The sequence below is a fragment of the Suillus subalutaceus genome (genome assembly GCF_016647625.1).
Source record: "Suillus subalutaceus strain FC151 chromosome Unknown DFJ58scaffold_18, whole genome shotgun sequence".
In the NCBI taxonomy this organism is placed as follows: Eukaryota; Fungi; Basidiomycota; class Agaricomycetes; order Boletales; family Suillaceae; genus Suillus; species Suillus subalutaceus.
In genome coordinates, this window is record NW_024540267.1 from 321,900 (window position 1) to 341,464 (window position 19,565).

The 19,565-nt window shown below is 47.3% G+C and overlaps 10 protein-coding genes across 10 annotated transcripts; 4 read left to right on the plus strand and 6 right to left on the minus strand.

Moving 5' to 3' along the window:
• Positions 1-747: 747 nt before the first annotated feature.
• DFJ58DRAFT_724269 (uncharacterized protein) lies at positions 748-1,701 on the plus strand (the record flags this gene model as incomplete). The annotated part of the gene is made up of 4 exons (XM_041385095.1): positions 748-982; positions 1,035-1,045; positions 1,154-1,343; positions 1,403-1,701. The coding sequence occupies 4 exons, from the start codon at positions 748-750 to the stop codon at positions 1,699-1,701; spliced, it is 735 nt and encodes a 244-aa protein (XP_041247619.1).
• Positions 1,702-2,050: 349 nt separating this feature from the next.
• Positions 2,051-2,401, plus strand: DFJ58DRAFT_655192 (uncharacterized protein; the record flags this gene model as incomplete). The annotated part of the gene is made up of 1 exon (XM_041381836.1): positions 2,051-2,401. One exon carries the CDS (start codon positions 2,051-2,053, stop codon positions 2,399-2,401), a length of 351 nt encoding a protein of 116 aa, XP_041247620.1.
• Positions 2,402-2,497: 96 nt separating this feature from the next.
• On the minus strand, positions 2,498-6,167 carry DFJ58DRAFT_153860 (OPT oligopeptide transporter protein-domain-containing protein). Its single transcript, XM_041378916.1, has 24 exons — positions 6,140-6,167; positions 5,823-6,089; positions 5,742-5,764; positions 5,582-5,689; positions 5,437-5,531; positions 5,319-5,387; positions 5,244-5,269; positions 5,060-5,189; positions 4,846-5,008; positions 4,741-4,788; positions 4,657-4,688; positions 4,551-4,608; positions 4,345-4,497; positions 4,096-4,290; positions 3,943-4,040; positions 3,799-3,894; positions 3,705-3,748; positions 3,625-3,657; positions 3,521-3,571; positions 3,390-3,464; positions 3,067-3,334; positions 2,879-3,015; positions 2,719-2,827; positions 2,498-2,662 (listed from the first exon to the last, which is right to left on the minus strand). The coding sequence occupies exons 2-24, from the start codon at positions 5,968-5,970 to the stop codon at positions 2,635-2,637; spliced, it is 2,187 nt and encodes a 728-aa protein (XP_041247621.1). The 5' UTR covers positions 5,971-6,089; positions 6,140-6,167; the 3' UTR covers positions 2,498-2,634.
• Positions 6,168-7,095: 928 nt separating this feature from the next.
• DFJ58DRAFT_863572 (uncharacterized protein) lies at positions 7,096-9,147 on the minus strand (the record flags this gene model as incomplete). The annotated part of the gene is given in 8 exon segments (XM_041394105.1): positions 7,096-7,680; positions 7,757-7,863; positions 7,921-8,191; positions 8,266-8,393; positions 8,413-8,496; positions 8,545-8,685; positions 8,707-8,857; positions 8,894-9,147. 8 exon segments carry the CDS (start codon positions 9,145-9,147, stop codon positions 7,452-7,454), a joined length of 1,365 nt encoding a protein of 454 aa, XP_041247622.1. The 3' UTR covers positions 7,096-7,451.
• Positions 9,148-10,553: 1,406 nt separating this feature from the next.
• On the plus strand, positions 10,554-11,265 carry DFJ58DRAFT_153934 (uncharacterized protein). The gene has a single exon (XM_041378917.1). The coding sequence runs from the start codon at positions 10,722-10,724 to the stop codon at positions 11,079-11,081; it is 360 nt and encodes a 119-aa protein (XP_041247623.1). The 5' UTR covers positions 10,554-10,721; the 3' UTR covers positions 11,082-11,265.
• DFJ58DRAFT_714678 (GMC oxidoreductase-domain-containing protein) lies at positions 11,177-13,775 on the plus strand (the record flags this gene model as incomplete). The annotated part of the gene is made up of 15 exons (XM_041384047.1): positions 11,177-11,222; positions 11,306-11,356; positions 11,418-11,525; positions 11,580-11,671; positions 11,728-11,835; positions 11,992-12,143; positions 12,198-12,424; positions 12,469-12,555; positions 12,609-12,680; positions 12,705-12,843; positions 13,165-13,388; positions 13,445-13,464; positions 13,517-13,583; positions 13,609-13,640; positions 13,695-13,775. 15 exons carry the CDS (start codon positions 11,177-11,179, stop codon positions 13,773-13,775), a joined length of 1,506 nt encoding a protein of 501 aa, XP_041247624.1.
• Positions 13,776-13,998: 223 nt separating this feature from the next.
• DFJ58DRAFT_699076 (uncharacterized protein) lies at positions 13,999-14,952 on the minus strand (the record flags this gene model as incomplete). Its single annotated transcript, XM_041383543.1, has 1 exon — positions 13,999-14,952. Exon 1 carries the CDS (start codon positions 14,797-14,799, stop codon positions 13,999-14,001), a length of 801 nt encoding a protein of 266 aa, XP_041247625.1. The 5' UTR covers positions 14,800-14,952.
• A 253-nt stretch (positions 14,953-15,205) lies between these two features.
• DFJ58DRAFT_770630 (P-loop containing nucleoside triphosphate hydrolase protein) lies at positions 15,206-16,727 on the minus strand. Its single transcript, XM_041389105.1, has 7 exons — positions 16,649-16,727; positions 16,362-16,597; positions 16,273-16,308; positions 16,192-16,221; positions 15,849-16,137; positions 15,602-15,817; positions 15,206-15,549 (listed from the first exon to the last, which is right to left on the minus strand). The coding sequence occupies exons 1-7, from the start codon at positions 16,655-16,657 to the stop codon at positions 15,322-15,324; spliced, it is 1,044 nt and encodes a 347-aa protein (XP_041247626.1). The 5' UTR covers positions 16,658-16,727; the 3' UTR covers positions 15,206-15,321.
• DFJ58DRAFT_770638 (kinase-like domain-containing protein) lies at positions 16,540-17,909 on the minus strand. The gene is made up of 7 exons (XM_041389106.1): positions 17,614-17,909; positions 17,454-17,568; positions 17,343-17,399; positions 17,098-17,283; positions 17,009-17,039; positions 16,649-16,958; positions 16,540-16,597 (listed from the first exon to the last, which is right to left on the minus strand). Exons 1-6 carry the CDS (start codon positions 17,634-17,636, stop codon positions 16,855-16,857), a joined length of 516 nt encoding a protein of 171 aa, XP_041247627.1. The 5' UTR covers positions 17,637-17,909; the 3' UTR covers positions 16,540-16,597; positions 16,649-16,854.
• A 69-nt stretch (positions 17,910-17,978) lies between these two features.
• DFJ58DRAFT_863591 (uncharacterized protein) lies at positions 17,979-19,239 on the minus strand (the record flags this gene model as incomplete). Its single annotated transcript, XM_041394106.1, has 3 exons — positions 17,979-18,642; positions 18,671-19,000; positions 19,135-19,239. The coding sequence occupies 3 exons, from the start codon at positions 19,237-19,239 to the stop codon at positions 18,307-18,309; spliced, it is 771 nt and encodes a 256-aa protein (XP_041247628.1). The 3' UTR covers positions 17,979-18,306.
• Between the last annotated feature and the right edge of the window lie 326 nt (positions 19,240-19,565).

Genomic DNA, 19,565 nt, shown 5'->3' on the forward strand with positions numbered 1-19,565 from the left:
TACATATAAACATTGCCATTCAACGTTAATATTCAACCCTCATTGCAAGGCTATTTTTCCCTCCGTCTACAATGTATCAAACAATATTAGACTGCTTACAAGCTAGTCCTAGCATTGGCGGCTGTCCATTTCGGATCTTTGGCAGGCGCGTGATGTGAATCTACTCCACAGGAATCATGAAACAAGGGGAATCTTGTTTTGGCAGGGAGCGATTAGTACCGTATCCAGGTTAGTTTTGATTTTGATCATTCTTTGCATGATTTCATGGCACATGCATGCAGTGTATACCGATGAGGCAAATCTTTTTGATCCTCTGGTGATAAGCCACAATGCTGCAGTGAACAAACTGTGCTACGTAGCTCCTCCTGATGGCCAGCGCCGACAAGTGCTGCGCTTGATGGAGGAGTTCTCCCCCAAAAGTATGCCATATCCCGTGCTCGTTGTCGTTGGAGATTCCAATGATAAAAAAAACACGGGACATGAATACTGGCTGGTTTTTTTGCGCAGGTCCGCAGGACAATTGATGATCAAAAGGTTTATTGCTACAATGTATCTTTCACCATGACGATATCGATGATATCATGGCTTTGATGCCGCTTGCTGATGCGAGTACCCCACCAACTTGTCAATTCATATCATGCTGATATCTACTCACTTGCTTGCAGGCCGGGAACTCTCTCAGAGTCTCTCTGTGTATAAACCCTAACCCTTGTTTGCCATCTCTCCTAAAATAGTAAGGATTTCATCATGTCAACTCAATGCACTCTGTGGCTTCCTGGTATTGGAGAGGATTTCGTGCTTGGTCCTAGGGAGATCAACGCACCCGGCCCTGGCGAACGTCTCGTCAAAAGTCTGAACCCTTTAGATTGGAAGAGGGATTTATCTTCTTCAAGTCCTACCTGGCAATCATCGGTGAAGAGGCTGCTGGAACTGTGGAAGACGTTGATGATGACGTCGCTGATTTCAATTAAGGGAACAGAGTGTAAGTGACATCAAAGATAGTAAGTAGGACCGCATTAACGTTTCTGCAACAGATTTTTCAAGCGTGCTTGAGTGACAAGTTTTCCACATTCCAACAATAGTTGCCGACTTAGCTGCAAAGGTCCTGTAAGCTCCAACAAAATCGAGATCCCGCGCACTGATTCCCCTCTAGATTCTGCAGAATATCCCTTTCGACCAAGCGGCTTCTGTGCAGGTTGGCATCATACCCGTCGTCGTTGCCTTGTATGCACGACAGCCCGAAGGACTGGGTCACATTACGCCATGGGTTGAGGGTGGGAATGGCAAGTATGATGGTCAGCCTATCGTCATCATTGGTGGCACATCGTCCGTCGGGCGGTGTAGTGTGTGAAAATTCAACTTTGTTCCTTGGTCTGACTAGTATCTGTCGCGTTTGATTTAGCATCGCAGTGTTGTCTTGTCTCTTCTTCAATTGCCCACTTGCTCATTCAGGCTGCTGGTTTATTGAAAATTTCACTTCCCCATTTACCGACCTCTCTGGATTGGGTAGCTGTAGAGCCAGACCACTCCATAATTTTCTGCCGTGGGTCGATCGAAACAGGGTGCTGGCATCTCACCCTTGCAATTACTCAGCCGATGAAAGCACTCTATTTTGACGGAAACAGCGCTGCGAACTCCCGGAGGGACACCAGTATGGACACCCAAGATCTCGTAGCGTGGTCGGAAATGAAACCCGAATAGGTGGACAATGAAGAGCGACGCATAATGGATCTGTGTTAATGGGATCAAAAATATGGTTTTCTCCAAACACTGCACAGACAAAGCCGAACTCGCGTCATTCACAACGAAAAGACCCCAGGCTCCGCTCGACATGTTCGCTTCAGCTTAATGCTGCGATCATTATCGAGCGATATATGGCGCCCATATGGGCCAAGGTCTTGGTGTGTACTATCTACTATACTTTCCTTAATCTTGTGAAGGCTGATACAATTACGGTTAGGACTCGGGATGTTTTGTATGGAGCTTTGCGCAAACGATGAGACGCCATGCATTTTCGAACCACATCGCCAGTTACGCCAACTCAACGCCTATGATCATCTTCGTATGGCGCGCATGTCCAGTTACCACGAATGGCAATGAGCAGGCTCACCGCAATGTTAACTGTGACGGCGTGAACTTGACACTTCTAGGTGGCATTACAAGAGGACGAGCCTTTGACGACCGAGCAGCGCAGAGCATTGATGTTCATGTGTCATTGGACATTGGCGTTCGTGATCGTGATTCCACTCGTGTTTACCGTGCATCGAGAAGTATCACTCGTCAAGGTATGCATGCCTCCTTAATTGCTGCATTTTTCACTTGGACGGTTCCCCTTCTTTTGCTTTTTCACCTGCTTTTAGTGTACTTGTTATTGAATGAAAAAGTAAAACAAGTGAAATAAAAATGGAAATGGAAATTCAGACGACGAGTGGCCTTTCTCAACTGACCATCTACTTATTTTCACCCTTCCTTATTTCTGCTTATTGCACGAGAAAAGTTAAAAATAAGTAAGTTGAGGAACTGCGTGTTTTACTGATGCTCTCAGTTACATAGTTGAAGGAGTAGAAAGAGTGCTGCACTATGCGTATATACAGTACATGATTAATATGCTTATATATAATGGATACGGGCCACTTAGTAGTAATGATACGTGCGATAAGTCCTAGTTACCCAATAATCACTAATCTTAGTTCAACAAGAGACAGTGGTCATAATTACCTCCTGTTTGCGCGCCCCACCATGTAGGGAATAGGGTGAGAGACACCACCAGCGCCTTGCACCGCAAATGAGAGGATGAACACCATGACTTGAGTGCCTCCGTCAAGGGCTATATCACTTGATTAGTCCGGGGTACCTAATGACGTTGGAGAATACTCACCAGCTCCGACGATGTAGTTGTATTTAGCAAACCAGCCAGGGTAGCGCGTACGCAGCCACCATTGAGAGAGGAATGCGACAGCAAAGTAGCACAGACTAGATGAATTGATCCCACTGAAAAGGTATCCAGTGATGTAGCTGTGAAATATGTGAGCATGCTGCCAGTAATTCAAGAAACACTAAGCGTACGCGATAATTGGAGTATAAAGATAATCAGCACGAAGCTTTGGCCAGTACCTGTGAATGACCCAGAAAGGAACAGGTACGAAAAGTCCAAGTACGTAAGCCCAAGGAACCCATTGGTATCTTTGGCCTGTGGAAAAGAGCTCGTGACTGAGTCCACCCCATCCAATTGCCTGAGAGTTGTACATCTGTGGCTGTTGGCCAGACCAGATATTGGTTCCTTGAACAGATAACAAGATTTCACGTTGGTTATCAATGATTGAATTCATCATGACTACATGCGCAATGTCAGTTGATTTTTGTAGTCATGTAACAAGTGGCGTGCGCACTGTAGTTCAAGACTGCACCAAGCAGCGTTCCAATAATCTGGGCGGTAAATGCAGCGCGAGGTGGCAGCTTTGCATCTGTAATTTACGGTCAACACAGATTGCCCTATCCTACGCGCTTGAAATATACTCACACTGAGCAATCTTGAGGTCTCGAAGTAGTAGCTGGGCTTGGAAGACAGTGTCTGCAACATTGGGTTAGCCGACCTGTCCTTGGAACTGCAAGGCTGACACATACTGTATCCGTATAAAACGAAGTACATATTTGCCACTGTCGCATCCGTCAATCAAAGCATATGAGAAATCAACGACAATCACCTGGCGATCCCTTCTGAATGTAACCACCAATCATCTGGCCAAACCTGAATGCAAACTGAAATGTCGAATATCGAAATGGAATTCAGGAACCTACGTCTGTATGGTGAACGTCAATCCTGTAATCGCGGCGAGTGTACCGAGGAATAGAATAGAAATTGTCGCCAGCAAGAGCGAGATAAGGAAGCCCCACCTTCACTGCTCATCAGCCTGGACCACATTTCCAATCACAGCTACTTACCATGGCAAAGTCGAATCGGTCTTGTATAAAACGACCAGGGCAACAATGAAGGCCAGGAGGAAAACGACAAAGTACCAGCTATTGGGAGCATCCGGGTACTATTATAGAAATATTCATGTTGGTAAGCTGAATACAGAGAAATGCAAAACTAACCTTCAGCATCTGCCTGTAGTGGGGATCGATGTCTTCATCATCGACGTCTTGCTTCCGCATTCCATCGGCTTGCCAGAACTTCCAGTTAAAATTCGCCCATATGTTTTTGATGCCCGACGGATTCATCCAAGTCCATGCAGAACATATATCGCCCCGGTTCCAGAGGAGAAGATGAGTGAACGTGGCCCCCAAACCCTACAATTTCAAACCGTTAGTCCGTAGAGTCTCACTAACGTTTGGTGAACTTGCCAAATTCTGGGTAAGTAAATATACTACCCAAGTGCTGGAATAGTAAGGTAATCCTTGTTCAGCAAGGAGTGTGGGATCGACTTCATAGTTGGAATTGAGAATGAGCATTTGATCGTACTGTGTTCCGTTTTCATAGAACAAGAGTTGAGAAAGCTGTGGGGAGTTGGCAGTCAATGTTCTGCCGTTGCACGTGAATGTAGACTAACGAATGGGAAGTTCTGGGCCTTCCAGATGTTGTTGTAATATATGGCCACAAACACAACCCTAGACATAAGTCAATGCAAGGTCCCGAATCAGGGCGGAGTGACGCACGTGCCAAAAATGTAGCCCAGCAAATTCGAGAACTATTCAAGAAGTATGTAAGGCTTCCTGGCCCGCGGATTCAAGAAGTCATACCTGTGCTTTAAGCGGGATAGTCATAGGGTTCACCTGGCCAGAAATATACTGTCGCAGATCCAGTCAGTAACGCGATCCACTTCGAAGTTCGTATTCACACATTACCTGCCAGTCAAAGCAGATAGACAGGAGCCCTAGACCCTCGTTACCGTTTGAACCACCAAACACTCGCGAGACGACGGCATTGTTAGGAGCTGCAAGGCAGAAAATTGAAAACCCGGTCAGAAGTGGAAAGATCCATTCTGGGAAAAGCTCCCAAAAAAATATGCTGAGTCGATCAGCATGTTTGATCATTGACGGTATTAATCGAGGGACTTACGCAGCAAACACCATGGAAAATACTCTGAGCTTCTTCCGTGATGCCATCCCGCCCTCGTAGAGAGCATCGAACATGGACAGCAATGGTAGCACACCGGGGTATAACATCTTTGATGGATATAACAAGATGCCTGGTAGAGGTATGTAAACACCGGGTTCAATAACAGGTTCAATTGTGGACATACTTCTCATCATGCCACCAATTCCATAACTTAGAACTTTGTCAGCGTCCGCTGGAACTTTAACAAAAATTCTCATACCCAATAAGTTGAGAAGAAAATAGTAGGAACACTGAGGTGACAGCATTGGGCGTGATATTGTAATACAATCTTTAGTAAAGATCAGTAAATTCTATGAAAATAAGTAAGGCTCACTGACCGCTGGACTGCAAGAATTTCGGTACCCAAGGCAGAGTTGGCAGAGGCGCTTGCCATGATCACAACTAAAGCATTTTCTTTCTTGTTGAACGGCCCCTGTGAAAGATCTTAGAATGAAGTAACGGATTGAGTGTAAATTGATTTACGGGGTTCAGATAGCGCAGGAACCCACGGCGAGGAATAAAGGTCTCCATGGAGACACCCAGGATGTAAGAAACAACCGCAAGGAACATCAATGACACTGTAACCGTTTGCTGTGGCAATGATATGAGTACATAAAGTTGTCATGCTTGCTCCACTACGCACAGGTTTGAAATAATAGATTTCAGCTGTAAATTGACATTAATGAGTATCATGGTGGCTAAAAACGAACTCAAAGAAGCTCACCCAGTACTCCGCCAAAGGCTGAGAGGCCAAGACCAATAAAGAATGCACGGATTGTCCACGGGTTCAGAGAAGCGTCAGTCGTCCACCGATATGACGTTCGTAGCAATATCACGTTCATCGGAGAGCACGCCTTCCTCGCTGTCAGCATCAACGTTGCTTCTCCTATCGAACGAATTGTCACTAGTGCTAAGAGCTTTGTCGCTGGGCACAGTGTGCTCGCTGATCGCCCCTGCAGCAGTTAGACTCATCGTAACTGATAAAATAGTACTGCAAGAGAAGCGAGAAGTTTCAGCTATCAGCAGACTATAAGTATTTACATCAAAGATATATAGGTTACCGTTCTCGTCATTGTAAATCCGTATGGTGACCAATGACCATGTGTGTCTCGTGTCTGAAGGTACCTTGTCATTCGGAGGAGTCTAGTGGAAATACGTCTATTTCGGTATTTGGAATACCATAACGTTGGTCAAATAGCCTCGTTAATCAGTTCATCACGTGACTTGAATGATCGTTAGTAGTTTAGTAGTATTAGTTAGTAGTTTTCTACGCTAAAACTGTTCGCGTGGACTCCGGGCCCGATGATGATGGAGTACTTCAGGTCGGCGTTACTCCTAAGGCATGGATGTGGTCCCCGAGATATCCGGCGTTCCCGGACTCCACAACTCTCAGACTTTCTGATCTCGGGGAGCTCGGACTTCGACTTTTCGCCCCGTTCGCCCCATTCGTGTCATTCGTGCCAAAGAAATATATATATATTAATATTGTCATATCGATAGACCAAATCCAGAAATTTTACTCTAGTAGTCGCTTTTATTTATTATTGGAGCGACGCCAAACTGGAGGCGCTCATGCTAGCTACTTCAAGTTTGCAAGTAACGCAAGTCGTCATCCTTACTTGAAGAGTACTAGTACAACGACTGCGGACCGTCATCATCATGTACGGAAACCCTGACATGTATCATATATATATGTTTTCGATGGAGATGGAAAGACGATCTCACTTAAGTGCCAGAGAAACTTGAACTAAGAAGAGCCTCGAGCACGATTTACCTTTGACAACATTGTAGTGTCTTGCGCGGCCAGGGCTTCGTTACTTGACCACTGCAGGTCACCTACGTACTAGTAGCATAGTACCACATCACCATGTGCAGCTGGTCGCAGATGTGCGTGCACGCCGTAATTCCAAGGTCTCGTCACAGCATTTATACCGTACCACACAAGCTCTTAGTACTAGTAGGCAGGACAACCTTCAAAGTACGTACATCACGCGCGCTTGAGCTTTACCGCAACTTTTCTAAGGATTAAAGACGTGTATATATCAGCTGTGAATCTTGCTATCCTAAAAACCATATGGCTCCAGCCGTCTGATGCACTTGGGTTGTGGTCTCTTCCATTCCCCTTTGTTTGGGTCTGGCCATAAGGAAGCACTGTCCTGAAATGGCGGAGCATCGTCCTCGCTGGGAGCCTGGCCCTACTGCTTATCATGCCTGCAGGAGGAATGTTCACAACAGTGACACAGTCCTCAGGTGGTTAACACTACATCAAATGAAGGCAGCAGCAGTGAGGCAATCAAATCAATCAAACGTCAAACTTGACGACCTGCTCCCCACGCCCCTCGCTCAATCTTGATCAGCTTCTTCGCCACACAAGCATATATCGTTCGTGTGCCACCCGCGCTACCACCACCTTCGCTAGTGCTTCCTTAAGTTTATTGAGCGACATCGAGAAACCGGGCTGTTTTAGTAGAGCGAGCAAAAGCTGACAAGTTGCGATCTGTTGCGAGGTGGGCTGGCCAGTGATCATAGATGGCGCAAGCGATGAAAATGAGGATGCAAGTTGGAGGTGTAGGGGAGGGGGTCTGGGAGGAGAGGGATTCGAGATGGGCACTAGGGCATGTCAGCGGATTAGATATGAAAAACTGGAGTGAAACTTACATAGTTTCTTTTGCCCTTGGAGGTTTGCTTCCGCCTGATATTGATCCCGTGGGGTCGAAAGGATGGCCCGGCATGATGATCTCGCCCACTGTGCTCCATATCTTCACCTATCAAGTGCTGCTCCAGTTCTATGCGCTTTTACGTTATGTGAACAGGATACTTACCACAATCTTCTCGATCTCCACATTCATGCGTACTTTTGGTTTTCTGGCTGACTCAGGAGGTCCCGCAGCAGGGGTCTGCAACTCTGAATTTGCAGGCAACGGTGTTTCAGGAGCCGTAGTGCCTTCTGGCGGCGTGGGATTCGGTGGTAACGACGAGGGCAGCTTCTTGAGAACCACAGTTTGTTCTCCATCTCCATCATCCACCTCTAGCTCACTGCCTAGTGAGTTCTTCCTCAGGCTTGTCTGACGGATCAGGTATCCACAGAATTGCCTTGCCCAATCTCGTGTTCTCCGTTATCTAGGGAATCATCGTCCACAGGAAGACCTAGCGATGATAATACGGACCGAGGCCGAGGAACCGGGCTCATGAAGGACATGACTGATACGTCATTGATGTCCATCTCCTCATCCATGAGCTTTTCTGTGAAGCGAAGCGTCCGCACAGATGCGGCAGGCGTGTTCCAGAACGTCTTCTTCCTGGGCCTCAGGTACAGTCAGATGCGAAGGAGCCCTAGCCAGTCTAGGAGCGGGCTTGGACTTGGGAGCAGGATTGGAGGTGCGAAGGATGTCATCTTTCTGTTGAGATGTGAATTTAAAGGATCCATGGACATGGAAAGCACACACCTGTTTACGCAGTTCGGTGAGACGAACCTGGAGATCTTGTATGCGCCGTTCCTCATCCGCTGCAGTGGACTCTTGCGAGCTGGGGCCTGATGCGGGATTGCTACTTGTTAACTGCGCCGAGAACATCAGAACCGTTTGAGGCTAAATATTGATAGTACGAACCTGCTGCAATGTTTCACTAAGACCTCTGATGTTCCGTCGTGCCTCATCCAGCCTGCTTATAAGTTCCCTGAACCTGGGATCGCGCACGGGGCATTGGGCGAATTGAGTGACTGAAATACCACACAAGACAGGTTGAAACAGGATATATGCTCTAGAAAAACGCAAAACATACTACCGATCCAAGTACTTTAACGTAGCCTGTGCATATACTTCTGGTTCATACTCTCTCGGTTTTGTCATCTCCTGCCTTCGAGAAGGTGGTTTCTTCAGAGGCGTAGCACCAGGAAATTCTACACGGGATATCACACCCCTCGTTTCAGACTCAGTTGGTACATGAGACGGTGGGTGTACTAGTGTGAAGAGCCCAAGTTCGGATGAGTCGATGTCACGAATCAGATCACCCAAAGCAGTGTTAAGGACAGCTGTTAGTAAAGAGCCCATCTGAGGTCAGGAATCCATCAGCACTGGCTTTAATGGATTTGAGAGGGAAGTCAGATGGTCGATCTGGTCGGATAGAGAGGGCATTACGCTGCAATTCGCAACGCTTGAGAAGGACGCGACTTGCACATGGTCACGTGAGTTCGTGATCTTGGCTAAATATTTCAACATCTCTCTAACATCCTCTCCATCTGGTACACTTCCAAACATTATAATGAAGATTGATGTGAAACATTTGCGAATCCCTGGTCGAGCTAGACACGAAGTAAGTCTCAGCGGACGTGATAAGCAACGCTGAGGTAAACTGGGTACGAGGGAAGTATTGGACGTCAAGATATCCGGGACAGAAAGAAGCAAGGTACCGCTATAGCAACAGCGATGAGGACAGCACACCTAAGGTGTCAAAGAAGCGATAAGGATTGAAAAAGGAAAATAACCTCAAAGAATGTCTCGAAGGCTAATCCTCCCGTGCGTACACTTCTCTTCTTATCGCCAAATTAATCCCTAACAACTTTAAGGTCCAGGGAACTGGAACAATGCTGGTATGACGCGAGTTGCGCACGCACGAGACAGTGGGAAGGGGATTATAATGACGTGGCGATCGACCATTGCTGTCCCGGGCCAGTGACGAGCTAGGGCAGGACTTTTCACAACGATAAGTTACGAAGGTGATGTGCGCGAGGAACTAATTAACATGTAAGTCAGACAACTCTGGATATATCTCTTCCTTCATCCTTAACAGAATTTGATAACATTTTTGCTGGAGGTGAGCAATTATCGTCTTTAATTGCTTCTCTGTACAGGTGGTAATACAACTTGTGTAGTCACAGGTCGCCTAGCTGCGTCACAGCGTCTGAGGATCTTAATTTTGGAAGTGGAGTCAACACACCCTCGACGAATCTGCTCATGTGTAACCCTACCAATATCCGCTTCAAACCTAGCACTGATGAGCACCACGGTCACACGGATAATCGGAAATCCAACTCCTCGTCTCCGCGTGATATACACTGGTGCACCTGCTTCAGACTTCGATGATTGAAGAGCCAAATGTCGGGAATCTGAGAATTCGATTCCTCTTACGAACAAGGTCCGTATGCGTTATCCGTATATTTATCAAGCTGATGATGTTACTTCATAGCTCCATTTACCTAAACGCAGAAAAACTTGCGCAATGGAACACTAATGGAAATTGCTCATTGCACAAAGGTCCATACGTTCTATCGCATCTGGCAATGTGCTGACTAGTATTCCAATACCGGTGACGCAAAGATCAAATGGCGTCCTGATCTCGAGGAGCTGGAAGTCACGGGTTCGGCTTTTCAACCACCGGTGGAAAGAGTTCTTCCAGGATCACCCAGACAAGGCCGTCGCGATATTTTCCATTTTTTCGGGCTGCGTGCCATTTACTTTGCTTTGATGGCACGCAGATGCTCACGATGGCCAAATAGTTGGGGCCACTTTTAGGAGTTCTTCCTCCTGGGCATAGCTGAAGACTTGGACATTGGTTGCAGACTATGAACATCGTGATGGGTGCTTCAAGGGGCGTGTCTTTGATATCCATCTTTGCGTGAGTCGTTATGAGCATGTTCTGTACAGATACTCTTTCATCAAGGAATAAGGTTGTGCTGGGATTAAAATCCTACATCACACGAGCATCAAGACTCGCACTTTGCGCGGGTACCAAATACGGTGGGCGCAGGAAGTTGCCTAATATTGTGGGTCACAAGGTTTTGTGTATCCTTTGTACCGGGCCATTTGCGCTGTTTGCGAACTCAACAATTCGTCGAGATACCCGCGCCGCTCTGTATGCCACGCATTCAATCACACTGCACTCACATACACTCCGTGTTTTTCGCACATTTAGGTCCCAATTACTAGACGTTGTTACAGTGAAAGCAGTCATTATAATTATTGTCATTTATCACGGTCTTCAATGATCGTGTGATTTCCGACGTGTCGCAAGTCCCCGAGGCCGGTGAATGTTATAAGATGGAAGTCGCGAGGAGCGGCCTGAAGGTATCCCTCCACATTAATGTCTCATCCAATCCCATCAGAATTCGATATCGTTTTTGCTGGAGGTGAGCAAATAACATCTTGTAGTGGTTTGCCCTCTTCACACATCATTCTGTATAGGCGGGTACTACGGCCTGTGTTATCGCAGGTCGCTTAGCTGCATATGATCCCTCGTTGAGGATCTTGATTCTGGAAGCTGGTCAACACTACCCTCAATAAACCTATTCATGTGCAACCCTTCCAATATCCCTTGAATCAAGTACCGACGAGCACCACGGTCACATTCAACATTGGAAATCCATCTCCTCGTCTCAACGGCCGTGCACCAATTGTTCCTTGCGGTCGCTGCGTTGGCTGGAGGCTCATGTGTGAATTGTGCGTAGCATACTTGCAAGATGAAGAAGACTCTGATAATGAGACAGTTATGGTATACACTCGTCCACCTGCTTCGGACTATGATGATTGGGAAACCAATGGTTGGGAATCTGAGAGTTTGATTCCCCTCATGAAGAAGGTCTCGAATGCGTTTTCAGGATATTTGTTCAAATTGCTTATACGTTCAATTTATAGCTGGAGACATATGAGGTCCAGCCCGATCTTCCAACTCACGGCTATGATGGACCTATTAAGGTGTCCTCTGGTGGGTGTAAAGTAGGTATCTGCGACGAGTTCATCCAGGTTGGCACGGCCTATCACAAGAGGCAGTATGCCGATGACACCAATGATTTGAAAACATGCAATACATACAGTGTGAGCCATGATTTTCCTTCCCTAATTACGATCACTAACTAGATTTGTCTCAGCCATGGCGGAAGTGAGTCCCTGCACACATAGGCTGTTGCGAATTTTTGGCTCATGTATAAAAGGTACATTGACGGGACAACCGGAAGGCGTTCGGACGCAGCTCACCACTACGTCTACAACCAAGCTCACAACTCAAATTTACAAGTCTGGGATGGAAAGCTCGTAAAGCGTATCATTTTCAAGTAAGTTGCCACCTGAGATCGCAGCAAAGTGTTGACGACTTTTCCAAATGAAAGGGACAAGCGTGCTGTAGGTGTCGAGTTCACCAGCGACCCAGTGTCTTGCCCAGACGCGGATCGGTCGTCGAGTATTGTGAGAGCATCAAAACTCGTTGTTGTCTCTGCTGGGGCGTTCGGTTCCCCGACCATTCTGGAGAGGTCTGGGATTGGTGCCGAGGCGATCCTCAAGCGGTGCGGTATCGAGCAACTAGTGAATTTACCTGGCGTCGGAGAAAATTATCAAGGTGCGCTTTTAATTTATTCTAAGAGCTTGGCTTAGGACGGTCAGATCACAATCTCGCCATTGTTCCATACTTGGCTGCCGACAATGTTGTTACCATGGACGCCCTCTGGCGTGGGGAGAGTATCCTACAGGGTAAGCATGTTTTCTCGCCACGATTGCAGCACTTTACAACTACACAAATGTAGAAAGCCTTGCACAATGGAACAGTAGCGGCAAGTCATTGATTGCACAAAAGTTGGTGCAAGTTATCACTGCTGGTATCGTGCTGATTGATATTTCAGTGGCATCGATTCAAAAAATCAAGTGGCGTCCTGATGACGAGGAATTAAAGGCAATGGATCCAGCTTTTCAACCACGCTGGAAGGAGTTCTTCCAGGACCGTCCAGACAAGCCTGTTGCAATATTCACTTCTTTTGCAGGGTGCGTACATATTGCTTGGCTTGATGAAATGGCAATGCTCATGACAGCCAGATATATCCCACCGCTCGCGAGGCCGCTCTCGGATATCCTTCGTCCTCGCAAATACATGAGTGCAGGTTATTATACAGTACTGCTCTCCGTCTACCCCATGTTTTTTTTCTGAATCTCTTCAATAGCTTTACCCCGTGTCTGTTGGAAGCGTTCATATCAAAGTGACGGAGGATGGCAAAGAAGGAAAGGACTTTACTACAGGCTTCCTAGATGAGTGAGTGGACGCACATCATTTTAGGACACTTTGCGTGACTACGACACTCCGCACAGTCCATCCGATATTGTTCCTCTTGACTTCGGGTACAAAAAGACGCGCGAAGTTTTTCGACGCATGGCTTCCTATCGAGGTGAAGTTGCTGCTGGCCATCCTGATTTCCCAGAGGGAAGCGCTGCAGCTTGCAGAGAAGCTTCCGGGCCAGTGGACTTGAACGCACCTGACATCGTCTACACTGCCGAAGATGACGAAGCGATCAATCAATTCCACCGTGATATCGGTAAGTCCTGATTTGCCATCTCCATTGTCACGGTGAAATGCTGAATCAAACATCAGTACAAACGGCATGGCACTCGGTGTGTGCGGCTGAACCTTTCAGAATTTCGCATCTGATCTTTATATGTGTAGCTTGGGACTTGTGCCATGAAACCGGAGGCAGATCAAGGAGTCGTTGATGCTCGGCTAGATGTGTACGGTCGTGTCGAACCTGAAGGTTGCAGATATGTCCATTGTGCCGTTGAACGTTGGCGCGGTGCGTACTGAACAAGGGTTTGTTGACTCATGTGTGGTCTAACAATATACACAGAACACGTATTCGACGGCACTTCTCATCGGAGAGCGGGCTGCGATGATCATTGCTGAGGAGTTGGGTATCAATTGTATTTGATATGCATCGTCAGAGGCGTATTTAATTATGAGTAAAATGTATTTAGCGGACATTTTGGAATGCAATGAGCGCCAGCTGCTGGCAGCTGTGCTTACATAATCGCTGTACAACCATTGAAGTTTTCCTCAAACGAAAAACACTTTAGTATCTACAACTTGAAAGCCAGCCCGGTGCACACTAAAGCTACTGCTTAGTACATGATATGTATAGCAATCAATCGTCATCACAGCAGCGAGTTCGTTGGGCTACGTGTACGCGAATGTTTTGCAACCTTCGAAGCCAACTCTTTCTTCATGCCACATTGACTCTCGAGGTCCTTCTGTAATTTATCCTGCAACTTCTTGTCCTCCGGATTAGGACGCCCGAACCGTCGCTTGAACGCGTTCACTATCCCCTCGTGCTTCCATCCCCCAGACACTGGCGTACCGACTGCATACTGCCGGATCAGCTTAAGCACGGCTTCCCTCGATGCCCCATATTTCACATCTTCATCCTTCAGGGTCGTTACGCATGCATGTCCCTCCACGACGATCTGGGATGTTTCTAATGATTCATGGTTCCGCTCCCACCATTCCTCCATGACGTCCTCGTCCTCGAGGCCAGTCACTACCATGACTATGGGGACTCGCCGCTGATATAACACTTCGCAGAATAACTGGTAGTTACTCCGCAATGCACCACTGTCACGGCCTTTTTGAACGCAATATACCAACAAACTGGTGCCGCCGCATGCATCAAGCTCGCGGAGAAGGCGGCTGGCATTCTTGATGGACCGGTGGTACTCATATGGTTCGAGTTCTGGGTTCTCGATCCCCATCGTGTCGAAGATATTGTGTTGCATCCCATCATCAAAGAGCTTGGGTAACACATATTTGGTCCATGTGAGGGTGCAGCGTTTGAGGTTGGAGCCAGTTTTAGCGATGTTTTTGTCTGCAATGAGGTTTATGAGAGAGCTCTTTCCGGCGCCCATTGCGCCGAATATAACGATGTTTTTAGCGTGAATGACGCTTTTGTTCTTCGCCATCGTGATGTGTAAAATGGGTAGATGGCGAGTTTTGGGACGTAGTCGAGGTGAAGCGAATTGTTCCTTTGGACGGTCAGAATTGACGTGACTTTTCCTAGCTAGGATCTGTCAGGGCTGATGCCTTGCGCCCTTATATGATGCAGAAGCTTTCTGCCACGACTTTCCCGTGCCCCGGCTTGATCTTTGGCACGCGACAGTCGTGCTGCTACAGGCGGAGGCGTAATTGGGATACGTATTGGGTATATCCAGGGTATGCATTAAGCATGCCGCCTTGAAAACCCGCATGCAGAGCCGCAATCATGAGGTAGTCAGTACCGGGGGGGGGTCGAGTTGCGGCTGGGCAGCATGCACAGGAACTGTTGTAGGTGAGTGTGCTCCACGTTGAATCTCCAAGTATCTCACATCGTAGGAAGAATAGCAGAACTGAATATTCTAGTCCCCGCCTACAGTCGTATTACATGGTGATAACCAATCATAATGAAACAGCCTCTGTGTCCAGCTATCGTAACGAGTAAACTCACGTCATCTATTAAGTTTTTGGATCACGTCTTTTGCTAGGTTAACCTCCATTCCGCAGCGCTTCGTGAGGACCCCAAAAATGTCTGACTTGCTTGGACGTCCCGTTAAGAGGTCTTTCAACTTTCCAATGAACCGGGCAAGCCACCTATCTCCTCCATTCCAGTCCACTACCGTATCTTCATTTCGTGTGATCAAGTCACTCACTTCCTTTTTGGATGCGTCGTATTTCTTCTTGTATTTCGCGTCCAGGTTGGGCCGCCGCAGTGATGCAAGCGTGATCAACAAACATGACTGCATGGCGGTCAAACGATCCCTTGTTTCGCGTGTACCAGTCATCCATGGGGTCCTCCCTCTCCAGGTGAGTAACGATGAGCGCAACTGGTATCTTCTCCTCGAAGAAAAATTCATAGAATAGCCTGTAGTTGGTGACGAACGTCGGTGGTATCTTGCCTGCCTTGATGCAGTACAGCAGCAGATGGACTCCTCCGTTAACCCTCAACTCCCTTCATCAACTTGTCAGCGTTGATGACGACGTCGAGAAATCCGCTAGGGTCCATGCGATTGCCGTCAATCCCGGGAAAATCATGGATGCGGTACGGCACGCCCCTGATGGTGACATTATACGCTTCATAGCGCAATGTACAATGTCCGTTGTCCGGAGAGGTCCTAGCAACCCGGTACCCTGCGAGGAGGTTGATGATAGAGCTTTTCCCGACGCCACTCTCTCCAAAAATGACAATGTTTTTAGTGAGACCTAGCCTGCTAGGACGTAGTAGTGTAGGGGTATTGGAACTCGTTGAAGTGATGCCACGCTTGGTCCTACTTATCAATTAGACAACTACAGTACGAAGAGCCCATCTGAAAACCACGCACCTTGTAGCCATTTTAGGAGGGAGGATAGTTCTATATAGCGTTTGAGGTTGGAAAAATACGGCAAAAAATATGACTATGTACCTTTCAGCCATTTCAGGAAGTATGGTCGGGATAGTGCTACACAGCGTTCCAGGTTAGAAGATAGGGCACAAACGACATCTGAAAACTACGGACCTTTCAGGCATTTCGGCCCTCCCCAAAATGGGGTGGTTTTCGTTGCAAGGTATCCAATGACTTCCGTAGCCAACGGGCGATGATCTGGGTCCCAAGACCAGCATTTTTGAATCAAATTCCAGTGGTCATCAAGAATGTTGTTGGGGCGAGCAGGAGTTGCGCTTTTCGATAGCTCAACGATGATTTGAGTTGAGTTTTTCTTCTCTTTCCATGGTATGTCCCCCGAGATGATCTGAGAAAAGAAAGCTTAGGACAGAACTGCAGAAAAACAGAGGATTCGCACAAAGAACATGACACCACCAAAAGAATATACATCACTCTTAAAATTCGGCCATACAGGTTCAGCCTCCGGGACGACTCCAATGACCTCAGGCGCACGCCATCGAGGATTGAGGCTGCGGTTTGCAGTTGTCGTATTCAGCTGCGACTCTGCATCCTCTGCGATTGTTGCGAGACCAAAATCTGTGAGACGTGGATTCCCCGCACCATCTATAAGCACATTTGCCTGAGGCTTATGAATGAGTGCAACATCCACGGAGAGACGACTGCACATACGGGATGCAGGTCACCGTGAACGACATCCTCCGAGTGGACTGGATAGACATCAAGAACAAAAGCAACAATAGGATAGCGATCTACGAACGATATCTGAGGCCATCGGCAACGCCCCTGACCTTGTAACATAAAATCCATCAATGCCTGGTGAATGTGATCGGTGAACAAAAGACTTGCCAATTTAACTTTAGCCAAAGCGGTGATTGTACCTTGCTTCTCGAGGTACATATACAATGTTCCAGAGGGCATCCATTGCGAAACGAGAGCAGGACACAGAGACCCAACATGTGCGGTGCCAAGTAGCGGTACGATAGTTTGGTGTTTTGATAGTCTAAGCCACACCCTGAGTTCCCGATGCATTGCCTACATAGGCCTTGAGCGAAGTGTGATTCGAGTCGCCAAACTCCGGTTAGATGACTGACCTTCTTATATTTCTCCACAGCTCTCCCAGGATCAATCTTGAATACCTTTACTGCGACCTGATGAATATCAGATGGACGATTCAGGAATTTTGGCAATGTGGTCAGACAAACTTCTTTTGTGCCTTCACTAGTATTGATGTTGCGCCGGTAGACAGCGCCAAATGAACCAGATTCGCATGGATCCTCGAGCTTCAACGCGGAAATTTGAGATGTGAAGTCGTTATCACTGCAAAATATGATAAAAGGTCGAGGGACATTATGGGAGACTCACTGTCGAGGCGCGAGTCTGTCCATGCCAGTGGGTAGGGCTACTACTTTGGAGGAGGCAAGGTCTAAGAAGTGAAGCAGACGGTGAGGCTGGTTTTTTAAATTGATGGCATTGTGGCAAGGCGCTTATTGTGGTTTGTCAGAGTTTGTAAGCCCATGCTGCAGAATGTTCGGCATGCTTGCGACGCATGTATGTACAGTACTTATGATCGATCGATCATGGGTCCAGGAATCGTACAATCGGATGTGACTCATTTGTTCAAGAGGTTTTGGATGAAGCGAATTGTTTATGTAATTGATTGATTGGAAGCGAGCGAGTACAAGAACGGACCGTCCCCTCATCTGCTGCAATGGAGGAATGCAACAACATTTTTTGCATCAATTATTAATTATGTATTTCCAACCAAAAATTCTCGCCGTATAAATGACAATATTTAGTAGGAGCAAATCTGCATCCTCGGCTACAATATCAAGGAATCATCCATTCGCTGATGACCTGTTCCGAAGGACAACCTGGACGATGTCGAGTGCGAGAGTAAGTTTTCCTCGAATGACAAACAACTTTACCGCGACTCGTACTACTAGTACTAACGCATACTTATCTACAGACCACAGCTTGAATGCAAGCCTGGTTTACACTAAAGCTAGTGCATAGGACGTGATATATATACAGCGATCAATCGTTACGTCCGTTGGTCTACGGATACACGAGTGTTTCTGCAACCTTCGAAGCCAACTCTTTCTTCATGCCACATTGACCCTCGAGGTCCTTCTGTATTTTATGCTGCAGCTTCTTGTCCTCCGGATTGGGACGCCCGAACCGTCGCTTGAATGCGCTGACTATCCCCTCCTGCTTCCACCCCCCAGACACTGGCGTAACGGCTGCATACTGCCGGATCAGCTCACATACGGCTTCCTTCGATTCCCTGTACTTCACCGCGACATCTTTATCCTTCAGGGTCGTTACGCATGCATGTCCCTCCACAACGATCTGGAATTCCTTTAACAATGCATGGTTCCGCGTCCACCATGACTATGGGGACTCGTCGCTGATACAACACTTCGTGGAATAACTGATAGTTGTTCTGCAATGCGCTATTGACACGCTGTTTTTTAATGCAGTATACCAACAAACTGGTACCGCCGCATTCATCGAGCTTGCGGAGAAGGCGGCTGGCATCCTTGATGGACCGGTGGTACTCATATGGTTCGAGTTCTGGGTTCTCGATCCCCATCGTGTCGAAGATATTGTGTTGCATCCCATCATCAAAGAGCTTGGGTAACACATATTTGGTCCATGTGAGGGTGCACCGTTTGAGGTTGGAGCCAGTTTTAGCGATGTTTTGGTCTGCAATGAGGTTTATGAGAGCTCTTTCCGGCGCCCATTGCGCCTAATATAACGATGCTTTTAGCGTGAATGACGCTTTTGTTCTTCGCCATCGTGATGTGTAAAATGGGTAGATGGCGAGTTTTGGGACGTAGTCGAGGTGAAGCGAATTGTTTCTTTGTGACGGTCAGAATTGACGTGACTTTTCCTAGCTAGGACAACCCGGTGACCCGCGAGGAGGTTGATGATGGAGCTTTTCCCGACGCCACTCTCTCCAAAAATGACAATGTTTTTGGGAGGCATTGGCAATGGACCTAGCACAGCGCTTCCTCAGTACTGGGTTTCTAGCAAAAAGGGGGCATCACGGTGAGCTCACGATTATAGCAAAGCTGTTTCTTCTGGCTGGGTGGACGATCTTCGATGAGAGCGACAATTCAACGGCGTCTGATACTTATGCCACTGCAGACAGGACACGGTGCACACCGAAGGTTACGACGTGCAAAGCTAACATGAGGTTGGATATCGACTACCCTTTTTCGTTGAAACTAGAACCAAACTTTGGCAGTTGCAACGTGCAAGCAACGTTGTGCAGCGCTCGTTGTGAAATGGAACATCTTCCTGGACAGGTC